Source organism: Neoarius graeffei, chromosome 27 (genome assembly GCF_027579695.1).
Source record: "Neoarius graeffei isolate fNeoGra1 chromosome 27, fNeoGra1.pri, whole genome shotgun sequence".
NCBI classification, from domain to species: Eukaryota; Metazoa; Chordata; class Actinopteri; order Siluriformes; family Ariidae; genus Neoarius; species Neoarius graeffei.
Window position 1 is genome coordinate 35,094,470 of NC_083595.1, and position 24,654 is coordinate 35,119,123.

The 24,654-nt window shown below is 43.3% G+C and overlaps 1 protein-coding gene across 1 annotated transcript in view; it reads left to right on the forward strand.

The window, feature by feature from the left end:
• The first annotated feature begins 5,410 nt into the window (after positions 1-5,410).
• The window catches only part of sin3ab (SIN3 transcription regulator family member Ab), an 81,080-nt gene continuing 61,836 nt past the window's right edge, over positions 5,411-24,654 (forward strand). The window contains exons 1-4 of the mRNA XM_060911962.1: positions 5,411-5,619; positions 22,036-22,246; positions 22,385-22,564; positions 22,672-22,778. Coding sequence (XP_060767945.1) covers positions 22,067-22,246; positions 22,385-22,564; positions 22,672-22,778 — 467 coding nt within the window. The 5' untranslated portion in view covers positions 5,411-5,619; positions 22,036-22,066. The remainder of the gene's footprint in view (positions 5,620-22,035; positions 22,247-22,384; positions 22,565-22,671; positions 22,779-24,654) is intronic.

Genomic DNA, 24,654 nt, shown 5'->3' on the forward strand with positions numbered 1-24,654 from the left:
TGGCGCTCATCCTCACGGCCCCATGGTCCAGCCTACAGGAGCCACCGTGGGTCAGGGTCACTCCCAGACTAAACTCTCATTAACTGCTGATTAAGAGTCGATTGTGATTGCTCTGTTGTGTTTAGATGCCAGGAGATGGAAGACGCTCTTTCCTACGTTGATCAAGTGAAGTTCCAATTTGAAAACAGCCTCATGTTTACAACATCTTTCTGGATATAATGAAAGAATTCACATATCAAAGATCAAATTGAGTTGACTGTACTGTTAGTAAACATCTGGTTTCAAGTTTATGTTCACATTTTGGGAAGATGATTGTAAGGGTACAGACCGGACAAACCGTGAGCTGGTCTTGTGGTTCGAGTGTCCGCCTCTTGACCGGGAGATCATAAGTCATACTTGTGGTTGGATCATACCATCATAAAAATGGTACCTACTGCCATCTGGCAAGGCACACTGCAATACAGATGCGAGTGGGGAGTCAAGCTCTCGAGGTTACCAGAGGACTAGCCCCCCACTGTAACCCTAGCCATATAATAGGCAAGAGGCCAAGGGCTATAGAAACAGAGATCGGCGCCGCACCCATGTGCTTCAAAGAGCTGGGTAGTACTGGGACATGAAACTGCCTGCAATGACCAAATCTTGGCATGGGAGGGACTTTGACTTTGACAGACTGGACACAGATTATCGTAAAGGTACAGACTTTTTCATCGTGTACTCCAGCATTGTTGAATTTTCGCTTCTGATTGTTGGGTGGTATTGAATTTCTATAATAGTACAGGTCTGATAGTCATTCCAGCTGCAAGGTATGTTGCATATCTAATACATTATGGTTTCTATATTAAATATCCTATCCAGGGAATTGTAGGGCAGACCCTCCACAGATTCATAATGTGTGTAAACATTGATATGGTGAAGGTTTCAGTGAGATGTTTATTTAGCATTTTTGTAAGGGATTTCCAGAGTCAGCACTTCTGTAGCAGTCAGAAGTAACTGTAACTTTCCCAACATGTAGAAAGCCTGTCTGATTAATTTCAAGAAAGAGGAAATAAGAAAGGCTGGTCACTGTTTACAGCTGCTATAATTTAAGTGATAACAAGGACTAAATTTCTTTTGGAGGTTTCCCGACATGAAACATAACTGTAAAATGATATAATTTATGATATTTTGTTCTTTAATGAACAAGTAATTATTAATATTGGCAACTTGCTGTGGTATAAGAGGAATAAAAAAACTTCAGCCAGTGCAGTTATTGAAAAATATTAGACATACGGGCCACTTTTCCAGGGAATAAAAGCATGTATTCTATTCCCTTCTAGTGGGTTTATTGATGGCATGCAATATTGTTATCATATCACTTATCCTCCATGTATTCCACCACTCTACCCAATGGAGAATGAGCGTGCAATATTGTTGTAATATTGCACGTTGTCAAGACAACACAACGTCACACATCGGAGCTCATACAAAGATCCAATTACAAAACTTTTCTTCTGTGCATGCACACAGTCCTTTGTCGGCGGGAGAAAGAAAAGACGGGGTTAATTCAGTCCTCGGATTAAGCACAAAATAAATAACCTGAAAACTGAAACTAAAGACGTGCTGACCACCCAAAAGGCTACCAAAACTTCATTATATATTCTTCATGCATTTTTACAAGAGAAAAACATACCAACAGACATTGAAAAACTGGAAAAGAGACACGTCAGAGATGTAAAACTTCTGCACTAGTGAGTGACTGACAATTTGTACATAAACATGGCTGCAAGGTTTGCTTCATTAAAAGCAGAAGATTTAGAGAGAATTTTGAAAGTGAAAGACGCACTGAACACCCAAAAGGTGACCAAAACTTCACTGGATATTCTTCACGTATATTTACAAGAGAATAACATACCAATGGACATCGAAAAACTGAAAAAGAGAGCAATAGCGGAAATATTGTCAAAGTTCTAGTTGGAGGTGTGGAAAAGTGACAGAGACTTTTACAAGAGGACTTCACTCGTGGACTTCACTCAGCAAAGCCCTTTTGTTTTGAACAGCTGCAATGTAACAATTGACTACGACCAAAAGTAACTGAACTTGAACTGTCAGCCCGTATATAGCTTATATATAAGCTGGGTTGTTGTTCAGGCTTTTTGGACTTGTACCATTTTTATTGTTAGAACTTTGACTTTGTACAGTATATTGGATTGACAGAACATTGAATTACGTTCAATCAGAATCAGCATTCAATATTGGTAAGTTACCACCCTGTTCTTAATTTTTTGTAAAATCTATAATTGTTCCATCGAATGTATAATAATAATAATAATAATAATAATAATATTGTCTGGCTTTTTTTGTGGTATATCAGATATTTTCCATTCAGCTACTCGTCTTCGACTCATTCAGTATCATGCTAGTTGAATGGAATATATCTGATATACCATGAAAAAAACAGCCAATATTATTTAAATATTCAACATTATGCTGGTGACAGAAACTCTGCTTCATGTCAGGTTGCATCTCCCTGCCCTGTCATTGATTGCATCATGTTGTGTTTTTCCCCCCGTATGCACATATTTAATCAGCATAATTCCATTAATATTAATGATGTGCTTGTTGCGGCGGCATGGTGGTGTAGTGGTTAGCGCTGTCGCCTCACAGCAAGAAGGTCTGGGTTCGAGCCCCATGGCCGGCGAGGGCCTTTCTGTGCGGAATTTGCATGTTCTCCCCGTGTCCGCGTGGGTTTCCTCCGGGTGCTCCGGTTTCCCCCACAGTCCAAAGACATGCAGGTTAGGTTAACTGGTGACTCTAAATTGACCGTAGGTGTGAATGTGAGTGTGAATGGTTGTCTGTGTCTATGTGTCAGCCCTGTGATGACCTGGCGACTTGTCCAGGGTGTACCCCGCCTTTCACCCATAGTCAGCTGGGATAGGCTCCAGCTTGCCTGCGACCCTGTAGAACAGGATAAAGCGGCTAGAGATAATGAGATGAGATGAGATGTGCTTGTTGCATGCTTTACATACCAAAGTACTTGCTGATAATTGACACGTATCACGTGTCTCTGTGTGTTTCCAGCATTGATACACCAGGCGTGATTAACAGTGTCGCAGCCATCCAGACCTCATCATGGGCTTTAATACCTTCTTTAATACCCAGTTACAAGAGAGAAGTGCAGACTAACGACATGCTGAACTCCAAGCCAGGTCCATCACATGATGCCACATGGTGTTTCAATGAAGAACATTCTCATTTCGCAGCAGGTTCAACACCACATGACAGAAGGCTGTGAAAACATTCGTCATGAAATGTAAATGTAAATTGAAATATAATTTGCTGAGATTCTTTGGAGAATCATAGTTCTGTTTTTATTGATTGATTGATTCCCTCTATGGAATCAGGGCTTTCGTTTTGTATCAGTGACAGCAATATGCAAAAGAGTAGCACAATACATATGGATCTCATTCCACAACTCTGATCACTTGTGTGTCTGTGAAGTAAATCGCAAAATGTTGTTCACTTTACTAATTCTCATACGACTTTCAGAAACAACGAAAGACTCAGCACTTCCTGAGTACTTTTAGATCAGTGTAGTACTACCCTCAGCCCTTGCTATGAGTAGTTGAATGTGTTCATGAATGTGGACCGGTACTATTTATTGTCACTGGGGTAATTTGTGTAGATAGATAGATAGATAGATAGATAGATAGATAGATAGATAGATAGATAGATAGATATGGACATGAATGCTTTACTGGGAAATATACCACTCATTGTAGTGGTTAGCACTGTCGCCTCACAGCAAGAAGGTTCTGGGGTCAAGCCCAGTGGTTGACAGGGGCCCTTCTGTGTGGAGTTTGCATGTTCTCCCCGCGTCTATGTGGGTTTCCTGTAGCCGCTTATCCTATACAGGGTCTCAGGCAAGCTGGAGCCTATCCCGGCTGACTATGGGAGAGGTGGGGTACACCCTGGACAAGTCGCCAAGTCATCACAGGACTGACACAGAGACAAATGACCATTCACACTCACGTTCACACCTACGGTCAATTTAGAGCCACCAATTAGCCTAACCTGCATGTCTTTGGACTGTGGGGGAAACCGGAGCACCCGGAGGAAACCCATGCAGACGCGGGGAGAACATGCAAACTCCACACAGAAAGGCCCTCGCCAGCCACTGGGCTCAAACCCAGTACCTTCTTGCTGTGAGGTGACAGTGCTAACCACTACACCACCATGCCTACAGTAATTGGTGGCTCTAAATTGACCGTAGGTGTGAATGTGAGTGTGAATGATTGTTTGTCTCTATGTATCAGCCCTGCAATAATCTGGCAACTTGTCCAGGGTGTACCCCACCTCTCGGCCATAGTCAGCTGGGATAGGCTCCAGCTTGCCTGCAACCCTGCACAGGATAAGTGGTTACAGATAATGGATGGATGGATATACCACTTGTATTTTTCATACGAGCTACATCCAGGACATGGAGAACCAAAACTGTGACATACATCTCTATATGTCCCTCATGAGGAAATCAATGAATTGATTTGATAAATTTGGGCACTTTTTGTTTGTGAATGTGTCTATATAATAAAAAGAAAATCACACGTTGGCTTGAAGTTTATCTTCTTGTATTGAAAAACTTGTATTTCCCATCTCATGTAGCCACTTTATCCTGTTCTACAGGGTCGCAGGCAAGCTGGAGCCTATCCCAGCTGACTACGGGTGAAAGGCGGAGTACACCCTGGACAAGTCGCCAGGTCATCACATAGACAACCATTCACACCTACGGTCAATTTAGAGTCACCAGTTAACCTAACCTGCATGTCTTTGGACTGTGGGGGAAACCGGAGCAAACCCACGCGTACAACATGCAAACTCCACACAGAAAGGCCCTCGCCGGCCACGGGGCTCGAACCCGGACCTTCTTGCTGTGACGCGACAGCACTGACCACTACACCACCGTGCCACCCACATATGCTGCTTAAAATTGAAGCACTCATAATATGAAACACCTTCCCTTATCCCTGAATGTAACCGTATTCATAACTGCTTAATTTTCAGTGTCATAAATGGAAACAACATGTGTGTACTTGTTTATTTGTTGACTGATATTCCATAACACGAAAATGCATCCATCAACAAGTGCTTGTTTTTTTTTCTAGGCCAATTAGGATCTATTTAGATATGAAGAGGGGACAGTTTTTCATCATACAGATGTCTGGAACATCTGCAGCTGTGTTTATTTCTTCAAGCAAGAAAAAAAAATTGATGTGGTTGAGCTCAGAACCAATAAGAGAATGTTCATCACCAAACCAGTCAATCACATTGTCCGGTGGGCGTTTACTCGAGGAGATCAGGCGGGAAGCTTCAATGGATTAACCAATCAGATCGAAGAATGGGCGTTACCGTGATCAAAGCCACGCCCTCTCGTTGAAAATCGTTCTGAGGTTGTTTTCCCGATTTGAGCCAATTAGCACGTTAGCATGTTCCTGGAGCTCTGGATGGAGGCTTGTTGTTCTATTTCCCATCAATAACACATCAGTTTGATTTTACAGCACTGAATCTTTGAGTGATTTTTTTTTCTCCCCCCCAAATAAATCTGGAGTCGAACTTAACGACGAGACTCTGTTGTCTGCGGTCGAGGTGAGTTTTCTGATGGATTCACTAACTAGCTTGCTAACTCGCCAAAACATACGATATATGAGCACATTATCGTCTTCGCTGCATGAGCCGACATTTTGTTTATTTATGGTTTAAAGTGAAATTCTGCATTCTCATGAAAGCTGCCCTGGAGATGAGTTCAGACAGCTTGGCTAATCTAATGCATGAGCAGCTAGTTAGCAAGCCTAGCATCCGACTGAGCTAACGCGTTTATAATCTCACCCTGATGAACTGGAGCGTTTTTCCCAGATTAACACCGATCGACTAATGAGCTGCAGTTGTGATTATTTATTTGTTCTTCGGAACGCAGGAGTCTGATTTGATAGCTCGCGTTGTTTTTATTGCTGGAGCAGCTTAGAAGTCATTGAGGAGGACTTCCTGATTAGCTCGAAAACAAGTTAACAAGCTAGCATGAGCTAAAAGAAGAAACAAGCTGCTTAGGAGTTAATTAATACAGCGCGATTGGCTGGACATCTTATTCCATTTTTTTTTTTTTTTACCTAAATGTTGTCGAATGTTAACCCAAAAGTAATGACGTTAATATTTGTCAGGGTAGTTTTATAAACATGTCGGTGTAACGTTGTGTTCGGTTGGTTGTGAGTTATCCACGTTAACAGCCCTGCTAGCTAACCTGTGTGCTCTGGAGTTAGCAAGCTTGGCTAACTTAGCTAAGAGTTTCTGTTTAATCCTCTGATCTGAAGCAAATTTCACCCCAAGTGCTAGAAATCCGAGGTTTAGCTCAGATTCGTTGATATTTACGACTAGACTATTAGCGAACTTGTGTGTGTGTGTGTGTGTGTATATATATATATTAGCGTAGCTAGCTAATAATAATAATAATAATGGAGTCCATCTCCATGGTGATTTCTCTGAAATATCCAGATATTTCTATATGCATGTTTACGTTATTGTTTTTGTTTACTTCTGGACTGTTTTGCCTGTATAGTGTAATGTCTACATTTGTGTGTGAGCTAGCTTGCTGTGTGGTGTGTAATGGTTGCCAGCTGTCTCAGTCACAGGCCTGTAACACACACACACACACACACACACACAGAGAGGGGGCGGGGCTGGAGGGGGAAGGGAACAGAACTTAAACTCTCTGTACAACTATGCAAACTTTTTTTTTTTCCTTTTTCTCTAAAGGTTTGGCCCATTTTCACGTCCGGAGTTGAGTTTCCTTATTAAAGAAAGTTGAGCGAGAGGGTTGGCAGTGTTGAACCCCTTGTGCTGAACCCTTGTGGAGCTGTGTGTCAGTGAGGTGAGCTGGAGAAGACCGAGGCTGCAGCAGTGCGGCTTGTTGACTTTGGCCTCGGTGGTTAATGGCAGCTGCAGACTGCGAGCTCCAGCCACTGAAATCTCTCCTCGCCCTGTCAAGATCAGCTGTCTTTCCTTTATTATCTTGCTTTTTAAATAAACGATTGACCGTGCTCAGGATGTCTGAACGCTCTTCTGAGAACCAAGATGCCATGCCCAAGAGTCATGTTTTATTCTGCCTGTATTCCAGACAGCGTTAATTCAGCATACGGGGTGGCACGGTGGTGTAGTGGTTAGCGCTGTCGCCTCACAGCAAGAAGGTCCGGGTTCGAGCCCCGTGGCCGGCGAGGGCCTTTCTGTGCGGAGTTTGCATGTTCTCCCCGTGTCCGCGTGGGTTTCCTCCGGGTGCTCCGGTTTCCCCCACAGTCCAAAGACATGCAGGTTAGGTTAACTGGTGACTCTAAGGTGGTGTATACATTAGACCGTATCAGCGGATCATCAGATTAACGTTTTTAAAACGATTCGCGTGCACACAGCAACACCAATACATGGATACGCTAATCACATGACTAATTAGACGGCACGTCACATGATCCCGGTGCATATCGGGCATGCGCAAGTCACTCACCACTTGCAAGTGGAAGGATGGCAAGCGAACACCTTCTCCAGCAGATAAACACACCTGGCTGTGATGTTCATGTTCTCACTGAGTTTAAGCGCCTGAAGGAGGTAAATAAGTTGAAATGTGTAAATAAACCTCAGTGCGGCTCAGCGCTTCCTCCTGCGCTCCAAATCACTCCGCCCTGAACAGCGAGTGCCCTCTGGAGGGTGCGCACTCCGGCCCTGCGCAGCTCACAGAGCGCACGAGCAGTGATTCAGGACTGAGCCGCTGTGTGCGTGATCCCAACGCCAGCGAATCAGGAAGGTGGATGTCACCGTGACGTTGTCCAATGACGACGTCAGCTAGAGCTCAGCACTGCGTTTCCTCGTTCCTCAATGTTTACACAGCACCGGATCAGATACGAACTGGGTTGAATACGTGGGCCCTGGCGGATTCAAATTGTTCCGCCTGTGGAGTCGTTTCCCGGCGTTTTAATGTGCACGGACGGTGCATCCGCAACGAAAACGAGACGGATACGGTCTAATGTAAGCACCACCTAAATTGACCGTAGGTGTGAGTGTGAATGGTTTTCTGTGTCTATGTGTCAGCCCTGTGATGACCTGGCGACTTGTCCAGGGTGTACCCCGCCTTTCGCCCGTAGTCAGCTGGGATAGGCTCCAGCTTGCCTGCGACCCTGTAGAACAGGATAAAGCGGCTAGAGATAATGAGATGATTGCGTTACGTTACAGGCATTTAGCAGACGCTCTTATCCAGAGAAACGTGCAGTATACCTGGAGCACTTGGGGGTTCTAAATGCCTTGGTTAAGGGCACTTCAGCCATTCCTGCTGGTCCAGGGAATCGACCCGGCAACCTTTTGGTCACAACCCAGCTTCTCTAACTTTTAAGCCATGGCTTGTCCGTGATCATGTGTTGTATAATCTAAGAGTGGTGATGTGGCTTCCGGGACGCCCCATGACGCCGAGACGAAAAGCCTAGCAAGTCAAGATCGGCTGTCATTCCTTTATTATCATGCTTTTTAAACCACAAACGATTGACCGTGCTCAGGATGTCTGAACGCTCTCCCTGAGAACCAAGATGCCATGCCCAAGAGTCATGTTTTATTCAGCATAATTTTGACACGGCTGACCCAAAATACAAATCTCAGGAGCAATGATTTGATTACATTACATTACGTTACAGGCATTTAGCAGACATTTTTATCCAGAGAAACGTGCAGTATACCTGGAGCACTTGGGGGTTCTAAATGCCTTGGTTAAGGGCACTTCAGTCATTCTTGCTGGTCCAGGGAATCGACCCGGTGACCTTTTGGTCCCAACCTAGCTTCTCTAACTATTAGGCCATGGCTTCTCCATGATCATGCGTTGTTGTTTTGTATCATCTAAGAGTGGTGATGTGGCTTCCGGGACGCCCCATGACGCCGAGACAAAAAGTCGAGTATATCAGAATCTTTTCTGTTTTCTCACCTCGTTTGCAAACTCCTCTGATGTATTTGTAAGTGATTGACCCTTTCTTGACCGTTCTCGACAACATGACCGATGATGGGTGTAGTGTTGCCAGTGTCCCGACTAAGACATGGCAAGAATTTTTGGCACTGTGATTGCCTGATCTGACCTGGTGACCGTCAGTAAAAGACAAAAATATCATGTCTGATCCTGGCACTAACCAGAATGAGTAGCTCAGATGCTGCGGATATTTCAGTATTTGGTGTCTTTCTTTCTTTTTTTTTTTTTTTTTCCCCTCCTCAACTTTTTTGATTTCGGACAAATGGGGAGCAAATGAACTAATTATGCAACTGAACAGAACTTGACATCAGCTAAGGAGTGACTTCATTTAGTTATTTTCAGCAGCCAGTTTATCTTGGTGGATCTGAGTGTTCCTGTCCTGGGAACACTGGGAATGAAGAAGGAATGCACCTTGGATCGGATTCCACACACACACTTTCACATCTAGAAGCAACTTGGGCTGCATTCAAATCACCACGGCAACTTATTTTCAACCTTCAACCAGCTAAAGCCAAAGAAAATGGCTCCTCGACGTCATCCTGAGGTCGTCTTCTCAGCTGCTACTTCCTTCCCGTTTACAGAGTGACGTCAAGTCAACATGGCTGCTCACAGCATCAGAAGCAAACTAGAAAAGCACTCGGAGAGCACAGACCTCCGCCAAGAATCCTTTCAAAAATTCCGGGATCCAGAAGGTGATCCGGATCACCGCCAAAATGTAATGGATTGTTACTTGTGCCCACTCACACCTCTGGAAAAAAATTTCAGAGCAATCCGTTCGTAACTTTTTCCGTAATGTTGCTAACAGACAAACAAACCAACGCTACCGAAAACACAACCTCCTTGGCGGAGGTAACAAAGTAGCATTTATTACCCTTTTAAATGAGTTATGCTGAATATACAAGTTGTGATCAATTAAGAGATGAATGGATTTGCGTTTTCAATCTAAAACACTGACGAAGTTCAGTGTTTGAGGAGAAGAATTTACGCCACTCTTTACAGTGAGCTGGCTGCACCAGTAGAGTAAGACTTAAGTGCTTTTACACCTGTTAGTTCATTAGCTTTCTGAGAATCGGACCGAAATTGATACTTGTGATTTGTTTGCGGTTTTGGTTTGCTTTAGTTTCACACTGCACGTAATTAAGGGCGCTCAAAAGTGTGTGTGGGTGGGGCGGGAGAGAGAGTTGGCAGATTCTACCATAACAGAAGCCAGTTAAGTCCCATCTCCTTAAATTGCTGAATTGATTATTTTGATCATTCTATTAAGTTTTTCTTGTAGCATTTGGGGTCTTGGACATTCACAGTAAATTTTAGGACAGTAGTCCTGGTAACTAATTAATAAAAGCCTGACATGACAGACATGCTAAATGACAATAGAAACACATCGGTTCCTATCATCAAAACCTGACAAACTAGACAGGGACACTCTAACGAGTGCAAACCCCGCCTTTTCCCTATTAAAATACATTGGGCGAAAATTTCGAAGTTCTGCCATGACCTTGACCTTTGACCTCCAAAATTTAATGGTTTCCTTCCTGGGTGATTGGCAACACGTACAAAATTTGGTCCAAATCGATCCATTGGTTCTTGAGATATCTTGCAGACACACAGACAGACAGACAGACAGATACACACACACACACACACACACACACACACGGACTGACGCAGGTGAAAATAATAACCCCTCCGACTACTGTCGGCGGGGTTAACTAACGTCTACCATCATATTCTGACAGACACTCTAGATGACAATAGCAACAAAACTGTTTCTTACATTATTAATCTGACAAATTTAGTAATATTAAATACCTCATCACTAGAACCAAATAAAATAAAATATTGAAATAAAGAGAATTTATTTTCAAAATTGAAATATCAACAATAATTGTCAGAACAGTGACGATAGACACGACTGTGTCACTTTCGCGGGGAAATAACACATTGAAATGGCCCGTCGGCTGAAAGGGTCGCAAGCGGCTCTGATTTATCTCAACTTGCGATAGTTTTCCTCCAGAAAAATTTAAATAAGAATTAGGGCTGTAACGATACACCCAACTCACGATTCGATTCGTATCGCGATTTTTGACCCACGATTCGATACGCCCACGATATTTTTTTTTAAATGTTTTTTTAAAGTAGTAAATTTGACTTATTAACATTTACTTACTTACATTAACTATTTAATAACAAATAATTCAGACCACTGCAGAGAATGAGTAATATGTATGCAAAAATGAACAAATGTATATCCAAAGATTGTTTTATTTCTCAAAATAATACTGTTGAGCCGGAAGCTCTGTTTTTTTCGGTTCTGAAAAAGTCATTTTTCCAAATCGTGTAAATCCGTTAAGATTTTTTTTGGGGGGGGGTGGCTCTCTCACTGTCTCACTCTCACAGGGCCAATGATTTTCTGTGATCGCAGAAAACAGATGGAAATTACGGAATTTTTATGGTGAAACATTGCTCGCGTGTCAAAATGTAACTGCTGCAGAAGGCTTCCGCCCAAGCAGACATGCCTTCAGTGTTGCCAGATATTGCTAACGTTTTCCACCCCAAAATATGTTCAAAACCAGCCAAAAAACACCTAAACCTGCCCAATCTGGCAACACTGCATGCCTTTCCGGTCAAGTGATTGTGATTGGCTTGTGGCACACCTAGCCAGCCAATGAGCTGCTTGTTTACAGATTCGCTCCCCGCGTCGCAACCAGAATGGCGACCGCTTAAAAGAAATGAATGCTCTGCCAGTGGCGAGTGTGGACGTTGCGTGACTCGGAGAAGATTGTCGCAGGTCGGCGAAAAAACGACTTACTAATAGATATAAAAAAATAAAAGTAATTTAAGTAAGTTTAAAATGTAATTTTAAATAAAGTATTCATAAATTGAAGTTTGGAAGCACCTCTGTTTTTGGGCTGAGGAGAAGTTTGAAAGGGTGTACCGCGATTCTGCCTTCTTGTATCGCGATACGGATCGTGGCTCTGCGTATTTCGATTTCGATACGCATATCGTTACAGCCCTAATATGAATGCACAAATATATTCTCAATGTTTCTGTCGTCAAAAATTTCTATCGTCGGGATAGCTGACAGAAAATCTTACCTTGATTTATTTGATGAAATCTAGCTGTCAGAACTCCAAGTCTTGCCCGGAAGTAAATGTCTGCTGTCACAAAAATCATGCGCAGTAGAATTTCCTCTTTGCATTAGTCAACATGTGCGTGGTGAGGGCTTGAATTTTGCTATCGTCAGGTGCATTTGACTGACAGACTGACGATAGCATTTTTAAAAAATAACCGTGGGCTTCTCTCGTGACCGAAATAGTTTTTTCGCTGTTAATCTATTTCAACTCTATCTGTTGACACCCAAAAATGATAAAGCCTGCTTCCACACGCTAACTACCAAAGATCCATAATGGCTGAGTCTATCGTCAGGCCATCTGACAGAAATTCACTGACGATAGCAACAGGGATAATGAAAGTGATTTTTAAAATGGGAGTTATGTCTGTCAGATATGTCAAAGAAATAGAACTTTATTCTTTAAAAATCTTTTATTGATATACTCGGTGTATTTTTAAATGACGTGCTGTTTTAGAAGACCAAATACCATATTTTCAATCTTGAAAATATTACCTCACTGAAAAAAGGACAAGAAAAATTTCTTATTTTGTGGGCAAGTGGTTAATGGATCGAGTTACGGTAGAATCTGCCAGTTCAGAAATACTGAGGTATTTCCCTCCTTGAATTTCCTTTTGCCCTAAGATTTTGCCGTATTTCGGCAAGGTTTCAAGTCCACGGTTCAAGGCAATACTGGTATGTTTCTTCGGGGTATGATTGAGTCATTTAGACAAAAGTATCTTTTTTTTTTTTTAAACATTTATTTCTGCGACAGAAGAACAAGACAAGCCCTGAAAACATTAAAAATATAAATCAATATGCATTATTATTATTATTATGTTCAATTTATATAGCGCCTTTCTCAAAACCCAAGGTCGCTTTACAATAATAGGCAAAAAAAAAAAGTCCACCAAATAGAGGTCAGGATGTCATTTCAGTGGTGTAGCAGCCACAGTCCCACCAAAAGGCACACGAAAACAAGTCCCACATCTCCAGCACAGCCGCCGTGACGCCGCCAGCAACATCGCTCGAACACCACGCCATGGATCCACAAAGCGAGCACAGAAGCACCGCCACGCAGCGCGCTGGTACGTCCCAAACCGCCTGCACAGTCACCGCGACGCCACCGAGCAACATCGCTCGGAACATCACGCCAAGCGTTAAAGCACAGATCGCTGGATGACCGCGATGTTAAAATGAGCAACGGGCTCACTGCAGTCCATAGCAAGGAGCACAGGCATCACCCACAGCGAACCAAGGCCTGGCGGGAACCGACGCCCAAAACTGGGTCCGGAGCTGCACCACAACCGGCGGACTAAAACACTCAAACATCAAACACAGAAAAAAGAAAAAAATTAGAATAAAAAAGGAAAGAAAAATAAAAAAAAAGCTATGTACGGTACTAGTACATAATACGTCTTTTAAAATAGAGTTCAGGACACAAAACACACTTTGTTTTGCCGATAACAATGACTAGCGATATCGCAAAGATGAATTATAAAACTACAAACATTATAAAACGGGAGTCTGTACCAGGGCTGAACGATATGAACTTTTGTCCATATCTCGATATTGATACGATATGAGTACGGGTTTGGTGAAAACCAAGCATTTTTCAGAAAAATAAAAACATCATAATACAAAAAAATGTGGAAAGTGCAGTTTTATTTTTAAGAACTCACTGCCAGTCATCAACATTAACATAAATTATAATTACATAAGTTATTTATAACGTTTGTCCAGCGTCCGAACCATTTTTTTTTAAAGCCCTCTGTGTACACAGGTACCATGTCTTTTGCGATGTGGTATGTTGTAGCGTCTGTAATTTCTTTGTCTGGTGGACGTCGACTCGTACGGTGTAACGCTACTGAACGCATCAGCAATCAAACTTTGCTTTGGCTTCTTTTGGGCTGACTGAGAAGTCCCCGGTGTTTCTCTCATTGTCGTACACTCTTCGTGCAGCACGCAATGGTGGTGTTTCGGGTGGTGAAACATGTTTGTCGTGCTACCTTGCTTCGTCGCAATTTTTGCTAAGCACGACCTGCGCAACACCTCACTCTGGTTAACATCGTCCTTTTTGAATCCAAAATACCTTCAAGTAATGGAGGATGATTTATTTTTTGGCACCAAGTCAGATTCTGCACCGCCACCGGCCGCATTATCCTTTCGTTCGTTCGTTCGCGCGCGTCCGTCCGTCCGTCCGTCTCCCGCCCTCATATGTTTGTCATTGGTTGGCTTCAGCTGTCGATCCACAGCAAGCATGAAATAAGGTTTGTGGTTGGCTGGCCTTAGCGGTGCATTCAAGGGCAATCGTCAAAATGATGTTTGTTGTGACTGCCAGAGCTGTACATGTAGGGCGAGCGCAGGGAGGGGAAATCTATATCATTGCTTTTTCAATATTAATATCTTGAATGTTCATATCTAGATATAGATACGATAACGATATATTGTTCAGCCCTAGTCTGTACTGCCATACCAGGGTTTTTTCTAGAAAAATTTAGTATGAGGGCGCTCACCATGGCGAGGGAGCGCGGGGGGGGGGGGGATGGTGCTGGTTGTCCCCCCCCCCCCGCCGTGCAAAGCCTTTGAAAAATGCTCCAATGGGACATTCTGAGGCTGTCCGAGAGGGAAATTGTAACAAATTGTCTGTCAACATTGAAAAAGAAAGAAGTAATCTTCTTCTGCCCCGGACAGTCTTTGGCTTTCTTCTGTTTCGTGCCGCGGGATGACATCTTTAAATGCCCAAGCGTTAACAAAAACAACTCGCAAACTACTTCTGTCAAAAGCTCCCGCGCCAGTGGGTGAAAGGTCATTCAGTCTCGAGAAATCTCACTCTACAAGTCAGCTGACCTTGTATGTAACTAGGGCTGTTACGATATGCGTATCGAAATCGAAATCGCGATACGCAGAGCCACGATCCGTATCGCGATACAAGAAGGCAGAATCGCGGTACACCCTTTCAAACTTCTCCTCAGCCCAAAAACAGAGGTGCTTCCAAACTTCAATTTATGAATACTTGACTTTTTATTTAAATTACATTTTAAACTTACTTAAATTACTTTTATTTTTTTATATCTATTAGTAAGTCGTTTTTTCGCCGACCTGTGACAATCTTCTGCGAGTCACGCAACGTCCACACTCGCCACTGGCAGAGCATTCATTTCTTTTAAGCGGTCGCCGTTCTGGTTGCGACGCGGGGAGCGAATCTGTAAACAAGCAGCTCGTTGGCTGGCTAGGTGTGCCACAAGCCAATCACAATCACTTGACCGGAAAGGCATGCAGTGTTGCCAGATTGGGCAGGTTTAGGTGCTTTTTGGCTGGTTTTGAACATATTTTGGGGTGGAAAATGTTAGCAATATCTGGCAACACTGAAGGCATGTCTGCTTGGGCGGAAGCCTTCTGCGGCAGTTACATTTTGACACGCGAGCAATGTTTCACCATAAAAATTCCGTAATTTCCATCGGTTTTCCGCGATCACAGAAAATCATTGGCCCTATGAAAGTGAGACAGTAAGAGAGCCACCCCCCCAAAAAAATCTTAACGGATTTACACGATTTGGAAAAATGACTTTTTCAGAACCGAAAAAAACAGAGCTTCCGGCTCAACAGTATTATTTTGAGAAATGAAACAATCTTTGGATATACATTTGTTCATTTTTGCATACATATTACTCATTCTCTGCAGTGGTCTGAATTATTTGTTATTAAACAGTTAATGTAAGTAAGTAAATGTTAAGTCAAATTTACTACTTTAAAAAACATTTTTAAAAAAATCGTGGGCGTATCGAATCGTGGGTCAAAAATCGCGATTCGAATCGTGAGTTGGGTGTATTGTTACAGCCCTATATGTAACCCATGTCAAATCTCGCGAGAGCAGCCGCGACAAGTAAACAACATGGCGCCTCAGTCTGGAAAACGCCAATTCGGATTGTTTTTGCACCGTCTGGCGGTGTATCTACTATGATTGGAATATTTTTGGAGCAATTATAACATATTTGATGATCAGACACATTGTCACGTAGTGTTGCTGGGATGTTTTCACGGAGTCGGTAAGGGGGCGCACGCCGAGAGTAAGAGGGCGCAGCGCCCCTGTTCCCCTGTTTAGACGAAAGCCTGCATACTGTCTTATTCAGTTTGCCGTTGCATTTAGGAGGAAATTAAACAACCTTTACAGTGTGGCTTAGTATTTGAGACACAAAAGCACGTCTTTCCATTCATCGAATGCACTCACCACTAGCTTTTTTTTTTTACATATACAGGGGGCTGCAAAAGTAGGTATACAGTAAGGATTATTCCAGTATTATAATAGTGGTGCTAGGTTTCATTTAATACTAACGTTTTGTGCGACCGTTTTTGTTTATTACTGTATGCCTACTTTTGCAGCCCCCTGTATATGTGGACGGCCTGAAGTCAACCCGGGAAGCCATAGAGGGCACCAGCGACCACTCGTAGTGATGAAAAGCACAAATGCGCACGCCAATCAGAATCGCCATTACAATTCGGGAAGCAAAAATACAAAACGGCGATCGCCAGGGAGGCGAGGATGCTGGTTAATACGTCTTGTTTTTTTGTAATGTACTCACTCGAAAATCATTTTTGTGCTTCAAGAAGCTGACCAGAGGTGTACCCGAATGGGCCTAACTCGCTAAAATATTTCTGCCCGATCGTCTTGGTTGGGCAAATCGAGCGTTGAGGCATGGTTTGGACACCACTGCTCTATTCATTCATAGGTTTTTCTGTATTTTGACTATTTGCTACATTGAAGAACAATACTGAAGACATCAAAACTATGAAATAATATCTGGAATTATGTGGTAAATATAAAGGGTTTTTAAAAAAAAAAGTTTCATAATTTAGATTCTTTAATGTATCCAGCGTTTATCTTGATGATGCTTTGCACACTATTGGTATTATCTTAACCAGCTTCATGACGTCGTTACCTGGAATGCTTTTCGATTAACAGGTGCTTCGTCAAAAGTTAATCAATGGACGAGTTTCTTGCCTTCTTAATACTTTTGAGATCCAATAATTAAAATGGAGTAAATAGCCCTATTCAACACCACAACTATCGTAATCCATATTACATCAAGAACCGCTCAACTCCGTAAAGAGAAACGACATCCATTATTACTTTAAGACATGAAATGTGTCTTAATCAATAAGAATAAAGAAAAAGCGTTGAATTAGAAGGTGTGTCAAGACTTTTTTTGACTGGTATTGTAAATATGAATCAGAAAACAGACTTTTACACTGAGGCGACAGTTTACGACGTGAAACGACAGTAATATAGAATGTGTTGATGGGTTGAGATGTTTCTGTGTACGCAGCACTGCAGCTCTGTGCTTTGGCTCAGGTTTTGCTTCCTTGCTGACTTTAGCAGCTCCCGTAAACAGAAAAACGCCACAGAGCCCAAAATACACAGTGTGTTTGGTTCACTTCCTCCAACTGAGTCGATTCAGGGGTTGAATCACTTTCAGACTTCAAGCCAACTATGCTCGAGCTTGCTTGGGATTGGATGGAGACGGCCGCACTCGGACAGTTGTTGACTGCTTGTTTTGGTCCTCACCTAAGTGCAGTTTCGTGTTCTGTCTTGCCACCGAGGAGAACGCCACCACACCAGGGTTCCGTTCAGATGGACTCAATACCACGTGTGAACGCAACCCTAGTCTCTCAACCTCAGCAGTGTGGAAATGTACTCAGGTGTTGCTTGATGTTTTAGTATTTGTGTGAAATGTTTTGACAGTTTGATAAGACATTAGATTTTTGGATGGAGAGAGAATATGTGCAAGATGCATCCTCTGGATGCACTGGGACGCATCATTAGTGATGTAACCTGGGGTCACTGGATGTTTCGGGTCTTTCAACATCAGACACCCTCGCCCAGGCGACCCAGCTGAGGTTGGTCAGACCCCAGCTTGCGTCCCAGCAGCAACCACCCATGGATCAGCCCTCTTTTTCCACAGCCACCTTGTAGCCTTCTCTGCAGCTTCACATACGGATTGGATGGCCCTCTTCTTAGCCACTCCTGTTAGGCCCGGTTGGTTGAGGACTTTGCAGAGTGAACGCCCTGCAAATCCTCTACAGCCCACCTCTATTGGCTCGCAATGAGTCTTCCAGCCCCCTTCCCGGCACTTCTCCACCAGCTCCTGGTACTTTGCGCGTTTCCTTTCATTTGCTTCTTCCATCCAGTCTTCCCAGGGCACTGAGAGTTTGAGCACAATCAGCTGTTTTGTTGCCTCGGAGATGATTATATCTGGCCGGAGTGGTAATGTAGCAACATGCTGAGAGAACTTCAGCTGTTTCCCCAGATCGGCTTGCAGCTGCCAATCAGAGGCTGTGTAGAGGAGCCCTGACCTCGTTCTTCGCTGTCGGCAGGGTTCCTCTCCAGCTTTGACAAAGTTAATTTTCTTCGGGGCAAGATGGTGTTTGCCAGGGGTGATGGCATTGCATATGCTTTCTGCCACCGCCTTCAGCACTTGGTCATGGCGCCAGCGGTAGCGATCTTCTGCAAGGGCCTTTGGACAGCTACTCAGCAGGTGTTGTAAGGATCCCCTTCCAGAGCGTAGCTGGCATGCTGGTGTCTCACTCTTGCCCCACATATGGAGGTTGGCTGGGCTTGGTAGGGCATCATATACAGCCTAGACGAGGAAAGAAGAAGAAAGAAAGAAGAAACCTTTTATTTATCACATGCACAGTGAAATTCATCCTCTGCATTTAACCCATCTGAAGCAGTGAACGCACACACTCAGAGCAGTGGGCAGCCACACCAGAGCGCCCGGGAAGCAGTCAGGGGTCAGGTACCTTGCTCAAGGGCACCTCAGCCCAAGGCCACACCATGTCAACCTAGCTGCATGTCTTTGGATTGTGGGGGAAACCGGAGCACCTGGAGGAAACCCACGCAGACACGGGGAGAACATGCAAACAGCGTGGGTTCGAACCCGGAACCTTCTTGCTGTGAGGCGACCGTGCTAACCACTACACCACCATGCCGCCCCACGAATGCGATGGAGGTCTGCCTGCATGATGTTTGTCCAGGTGACCTTGTGCTGTAGGATACCCTCCCACTTTATCCATGCCCCCTGCTGCCTGAGCCCCCCTGTTCTGCTCACTTGCTCTTCCTCCACACCTGCTCTGACCTCTTCCTGGATTAGCTGGTGTCTCTCCTTCCCTTGGGCCTTGCCCACTTGGGTCTTTGAGGAAAAAGCCCAAACCGGCTCTCCTGATGGCTACCGTCCCCACCAACTCCTTCTGCCTGAGGCGTGACTGCCACCTCCACTGCTCTCTCCGCTCTCCACTTCCTCCCTGTTCGCACCTCAATGCTGGCTGTTGCCACCTTCTGGTGCCGGGAGCGCCTGTACTGAAGGGCTTCTCTTGTGTGTACCACCATGAATTCTTCAGTGAGTCCACTGAATGGGAGCTGTAAGATGTTGCTGGTCCCATAGAGGTCCGCACTACTGAGGCTGTGAGGGAGGCCCAGCCATTTTCGGAGAAAGCTGGTGATTTTCCTCTCCAGGGACTCCACTGTTGACACTGGGACTGAGTACACCAGCAGAGGCCATAGAACCCGCGGTAGGATGGAGTGCTGGTAGATCCAGGCCTTAAATCTGCCTGGCAGGCCTGACTTGTCGACCTTGGTGAGCCAACTTTCCACTCTTTATTGGACCTCTGAATGGCGGTGGTGTCTTTCAGAGACGCGTCAAACAGCTTCCCCAGACTCTTCACTGGCTGCTCACTAGTGGAGGGGATAGCAGCTCCAGCCAAGGAGAAGCGGAATTTATCAACCACTTTCCCCCTTTTTTAATTAATCATGCAATTCTACAGTGTTTTTAGTAGCTGAAGAGTGACCTTTTTTTTTTTTTAATTAATTTAACGACCTGATTTTTTTTTGTACCATTTTGAGAGAAAATTAGTTGTTTTATCAAAGTAAACGAGATCATATTTCCCCCCTTTTTTAATTTTATTTTTTAAATTTTGATGTTTATTAAGAAGATTTAGCTGTAGCTCAGACTCGATCTGCAAGCTTTGATGCACTGAGCTGCCACCAGTTTTCAAAAAAAAAAAAATCCCTTATTTGGAAATTGTATTTAGGTTAGAAGTTTTCCAGAGAAGTTTCAAGAGAACTTGGTGGTGGTGGGGGGGGGGAACGGTGCCGTTTGTCAAATTTGACTTTATTCTGCTTTGTTTATATTTATTGCTGTTTTTATTAGGGATCGACCGATATGTTTTTTTCAGGGCCGATACCGATACCGATTATTATGGAATTGGGATGCCGATAACTGATATGTGCAACCGATAAATGTAAACATTATAATTCACATGAAATTAAACATTGCACACACTGATAAAGACCTTCATATCCATGAAATGTATGTTTAATTGTAAAATTGAACATGAAATTTTGTGCAGGGAGATGCCAGCAGCATTTGTACAATAAAGTCAAACATTAGTTAGAATAAAATGAGAAATAAAATAATAAAATAAATATTCACCAATAAAAAAATAAAATCACTCCCTACTATATTACAGCTCACCATTTTCAGTGGAAAATAAATGAAAATACACTCTGGATTCTTTTACACTAAGAACTAAGTAAGACTTACCAACTTCAAGTTGTTTTTAAATAACAAATCAAGTGTAGGGAGCTGCCTGCAGCATTTTTTAAAAAGTAAAATCAAACATACAGTAAAGTAGGCTATCACTCCCTATTAGGAGCGGCTTTCCGAATCAGAAGCGTTAGCGAGGAGAATCACTTGCGCAAGAATTATAATTACTAGTCATACCTGGCGTGTTTAAGTGTTCAAACAGCGCTTTATAAAGTTGCCTTGACCGCCTCTCTGTACGGCTGTCATTCTACTGTTCGAGTAGAACTACTGACACATTCACAACGTTTCCAGACGGGGATTTAAAAATGACTGCAGCCTACGTTATGCTGTTTCAGCGAGACTAGTTGGTTGTAGGCTAATTCAAGTGCTTCCTTCCGTAAGCTAAGTTTGCCTGGCTACATAGATGCAAATGGACAATTTTAATGAGTAGTGGATGAAGAATGTAAACATATAATGATGTTGTGCTTTTGCAACTTGTGTGTTTGTGACTTATTGCGGCAAAAGCAGCGTGTCCTTACCTTGATACGGGCGCCTTGAAACAGTTCAGAGTGTTTAGCTGCGCGTGTCGATTGGCTATATCTCTTGTGCCAAACAAATCAGATGTTGTGGTGGGCGGGACCGTGTTCTTGAACTCGGAGAGGCGAGTGCAGGAAAGGACGTGCAGTGACAGTCGCGTTAGGAACGAAATGGCTGAAAAAGGCATGTTATCGGCATATCGGTGGAAATTATGGCCGATACCGATAACCCTAAAAAGGCAGAATATCGGCCCGATATATCGGCCAGGCCGATTATCGGTCGACCCCTAGTTTTTATGCTATTTTTACTCACATCCCAATGCTATTTTTAAAATTTCTGCTATGACTGATAAGACGTTATCTTAAACCTCATGCGTATCTGCTATCAACACTATTATGATAAACAAGGTTAAATTTTTAAAGCATATTACATTATTACACTGTTATTACTACACCAGGACCTACTTGTATACTTTGTTAAAACTAGTGTCACGGTCAGTTCCCTTATAACTGCATAGTAACAAGGAGCTGATTAAATGCGGTCACTTTATGCCAGTATCAGCTGTTTGTTTTTTCTCTGGTCAGTTCTTTTTTTTTTTTTTTTAAATACTGAATTTAAAATGCAACACTTGTTTTGATGGTGCCAGTTTATTATCAGGAAATATCATGATGTAAGCCGAGTGTCTTCAGATGTCATATGATGTTTTCGCTGTATTATCAGGCTCTAGTCTCTTTCTCGACTCTTTGTTCTGCTCCTTATAAATCCACTCTGATCCACTCTTCACTGTTGTAGATTTTATTGAGCTGTGGAGCATGAGGACACAATGAAGCGGCGCTCGGACGATCAGGAAACAGCGTTTGGGTCTCAGCGGCGGCTCCCCGGAGGCACGGAAAGCTTTCATCACCGTGTCGTTGCTGCTGCATCTTCTGTCTACGGGGCTGCCTCAGAAAACATGCAGTCTGCTGCTGGTGTGCAGTACTCTCAGGTCCCTCCGACTTTTCAGGTATGTGATGGATGCTGTTTGCAGGTCGGCTGGGAGTAGACAACGTTCAGATTAAAGGCAGCCTGCACGGTTAATTAGCTTATTGGAAAGTCTTTATAGTCATGTTTAGTGATTGTTGTTATCTGCAACGGTGTTCAGGTGCCGTTGGCTCAGACCTCTGGAGGGCATGGGCACAGCGACAGTCCTGCAGTGCACGCTGGCGCTCATCATCACGGCCCCGTGGTCCAGCCTACAGGCGCCACCGTGGGTCAGGGTCACTCTCATGCCCCGCCTGCTTCTGCTCCAACACCAGGCCAGCAGCAGTTCCAGAGGCTTAAGGTCGTCCATATGTAGACTTCACAGAGTTGTTTCTGACAAAATGAGGATACGTTTACTGCTGATTGAGAGTTGATTGTAATTGCTCTGTTGTGTCTGCGTGCCGGCAGGTGGAAGATGCACTTTCCTACCTTGATCAAGTGAAGCTCCAGTTCGGAAATCAGCCTCAAGTTTACAACGACTTCCTGGATATAATGAAAGAATTCAAATCTCAGAGGTCAGATTGAATTGACGTGTATTTAATGATTTAATCATTTTGGGGAAATTATTGAGTGTGTACAGACTGGTCAGAGTGTCGACTTTGTTTCAGCATTTTTTTATTAATTTTTTTCCCCCCTTTTAGGAAACTTACTATTATACAGTATTAATTTTTATTTGGTCTTTTTTTTTTTTTTTTCCTTCTCCCCCATAAATAACATTAGCCTTGACAGTAGTTCTGGTTGCAGAGCAAGTCACAAATTATTAATCCACTTGTTGAAGATTGCATCTAGTCACCCAGTCAGTCGTTATTTTCTTGTAACAGCACATCATGGTGTGTTTTATTCCTTACACGTCGTATTAAAGCTCGTCGTACTACATGCAGCAGGGTAACGTGCCATTTCCAATTTGCAGAGTTCGAGATTGAGCTTCCTGATGAGTGTAGGCACTTTATGCGTTTTTATTTTGGTTGATCAGGGTTTGTTTTTTGTGGCTCGGACACCTCAGTTTATATCAATCCTCTTTCTCCAGTATGGAAAAAAATATATAGTCCTGCAATAGGTTTGTCTAACAACATAAAAAGAGAAATAATTAAATGCATCTCCAGGATCAGTCAAAAGTTTGGTTGCACCTTCTAATTCAGTGTTTGTTCATTTTTATTAATTAAGACATGTCTTAAAGTAATGATGGACGTCGTTTCTCTTGACTTAGGCCCTGTCCACACGGCAACGGATTCAGGTGAATCCGATACAATTGTTTATCGTTTAGGCCTGGCGTCCACACGGCACCGGCGTTTTGGGTGCCCCAAAACGCAATCTTTTGAGAACGGGTTCCAGAGTGGAAAGATCTGGCAACGTTGCCGTTGCGAAGTCGTCTGGATGAGTAGAACGGATTTGTTTACGATGACATCACAACCACATGACTGTCAGTGCTTCACGCCGGGTAGAAGTGTAACAAACTCGATGCGAGTTGTCAACAAATCCTATAACTTGGTTCATGAAACGCGCTTACAAAATATTTTCACTGTGAATATTTATTGTGTAATGGTGCAAAGTGAGAGAGAGAGAGAGAGAGAGAGAATAGCCCTTAGGGCAGAGTCAATCCTGCCAGCAAAAATAGGGAAAAAAAGGAGCGATCTCACCTCTTCAGATGTTGGTTTAAGTCCTACAATACATTCCTCAAAAAGGGCGTAGAAGAACAAATTAATCCATCAACGTGTAGCATTCAATTTATTCCGGACCATTAAAGACGCCGCCTTCCGTGTAGAATCATACGTCATCCTCGCTGCCATATTGGATGGGTCAAAGCGGAGAATAAAGATGCCTCATTCATGTGCTGCGTTTAACTGTACCAACAGGTTTACCGTCCAAACGAGATCACATGGGATTACCTTTCACAGGTGAGACTGGAAAAATACTTTTCATTGTTTGGTCATTATAACGTAATTTTACGAACAGATTTTTCTGACTTTGTGGCTAATATGAAGTCTCGCGCATAATAGTTTATGCGCATGCGTCCTTACTACTTCTATTGTTCTGGTGTCTCCGAAGGGACCGTCTTACAGCGCCCCTAGAGGTGTGGCATGTGTATTGCATTGTTTTCAGCAAGCGTTGCGTTGCCATATGGACCTGATATTTTACTAATCGTTGCCCATGTGGACGCGATATTTTTTTAAATAACATCTCGTTGCCGTTGTCGTGTGGATGTAGCCTTAGTTGTGCGGTTCTTGACATAATATGGATTAGTACAGTTGTGGAATAGGGCTATTGACTTTTATTTACTGTTTGATCTCAAGCACATATTAAGAAGGCAAGAAATTGCACTAATTAACTTTTGACGAGGCATACCTTGTTAATTGAAAAGCATTCCAGGTGACTACCTCATGAAGCTGGTTA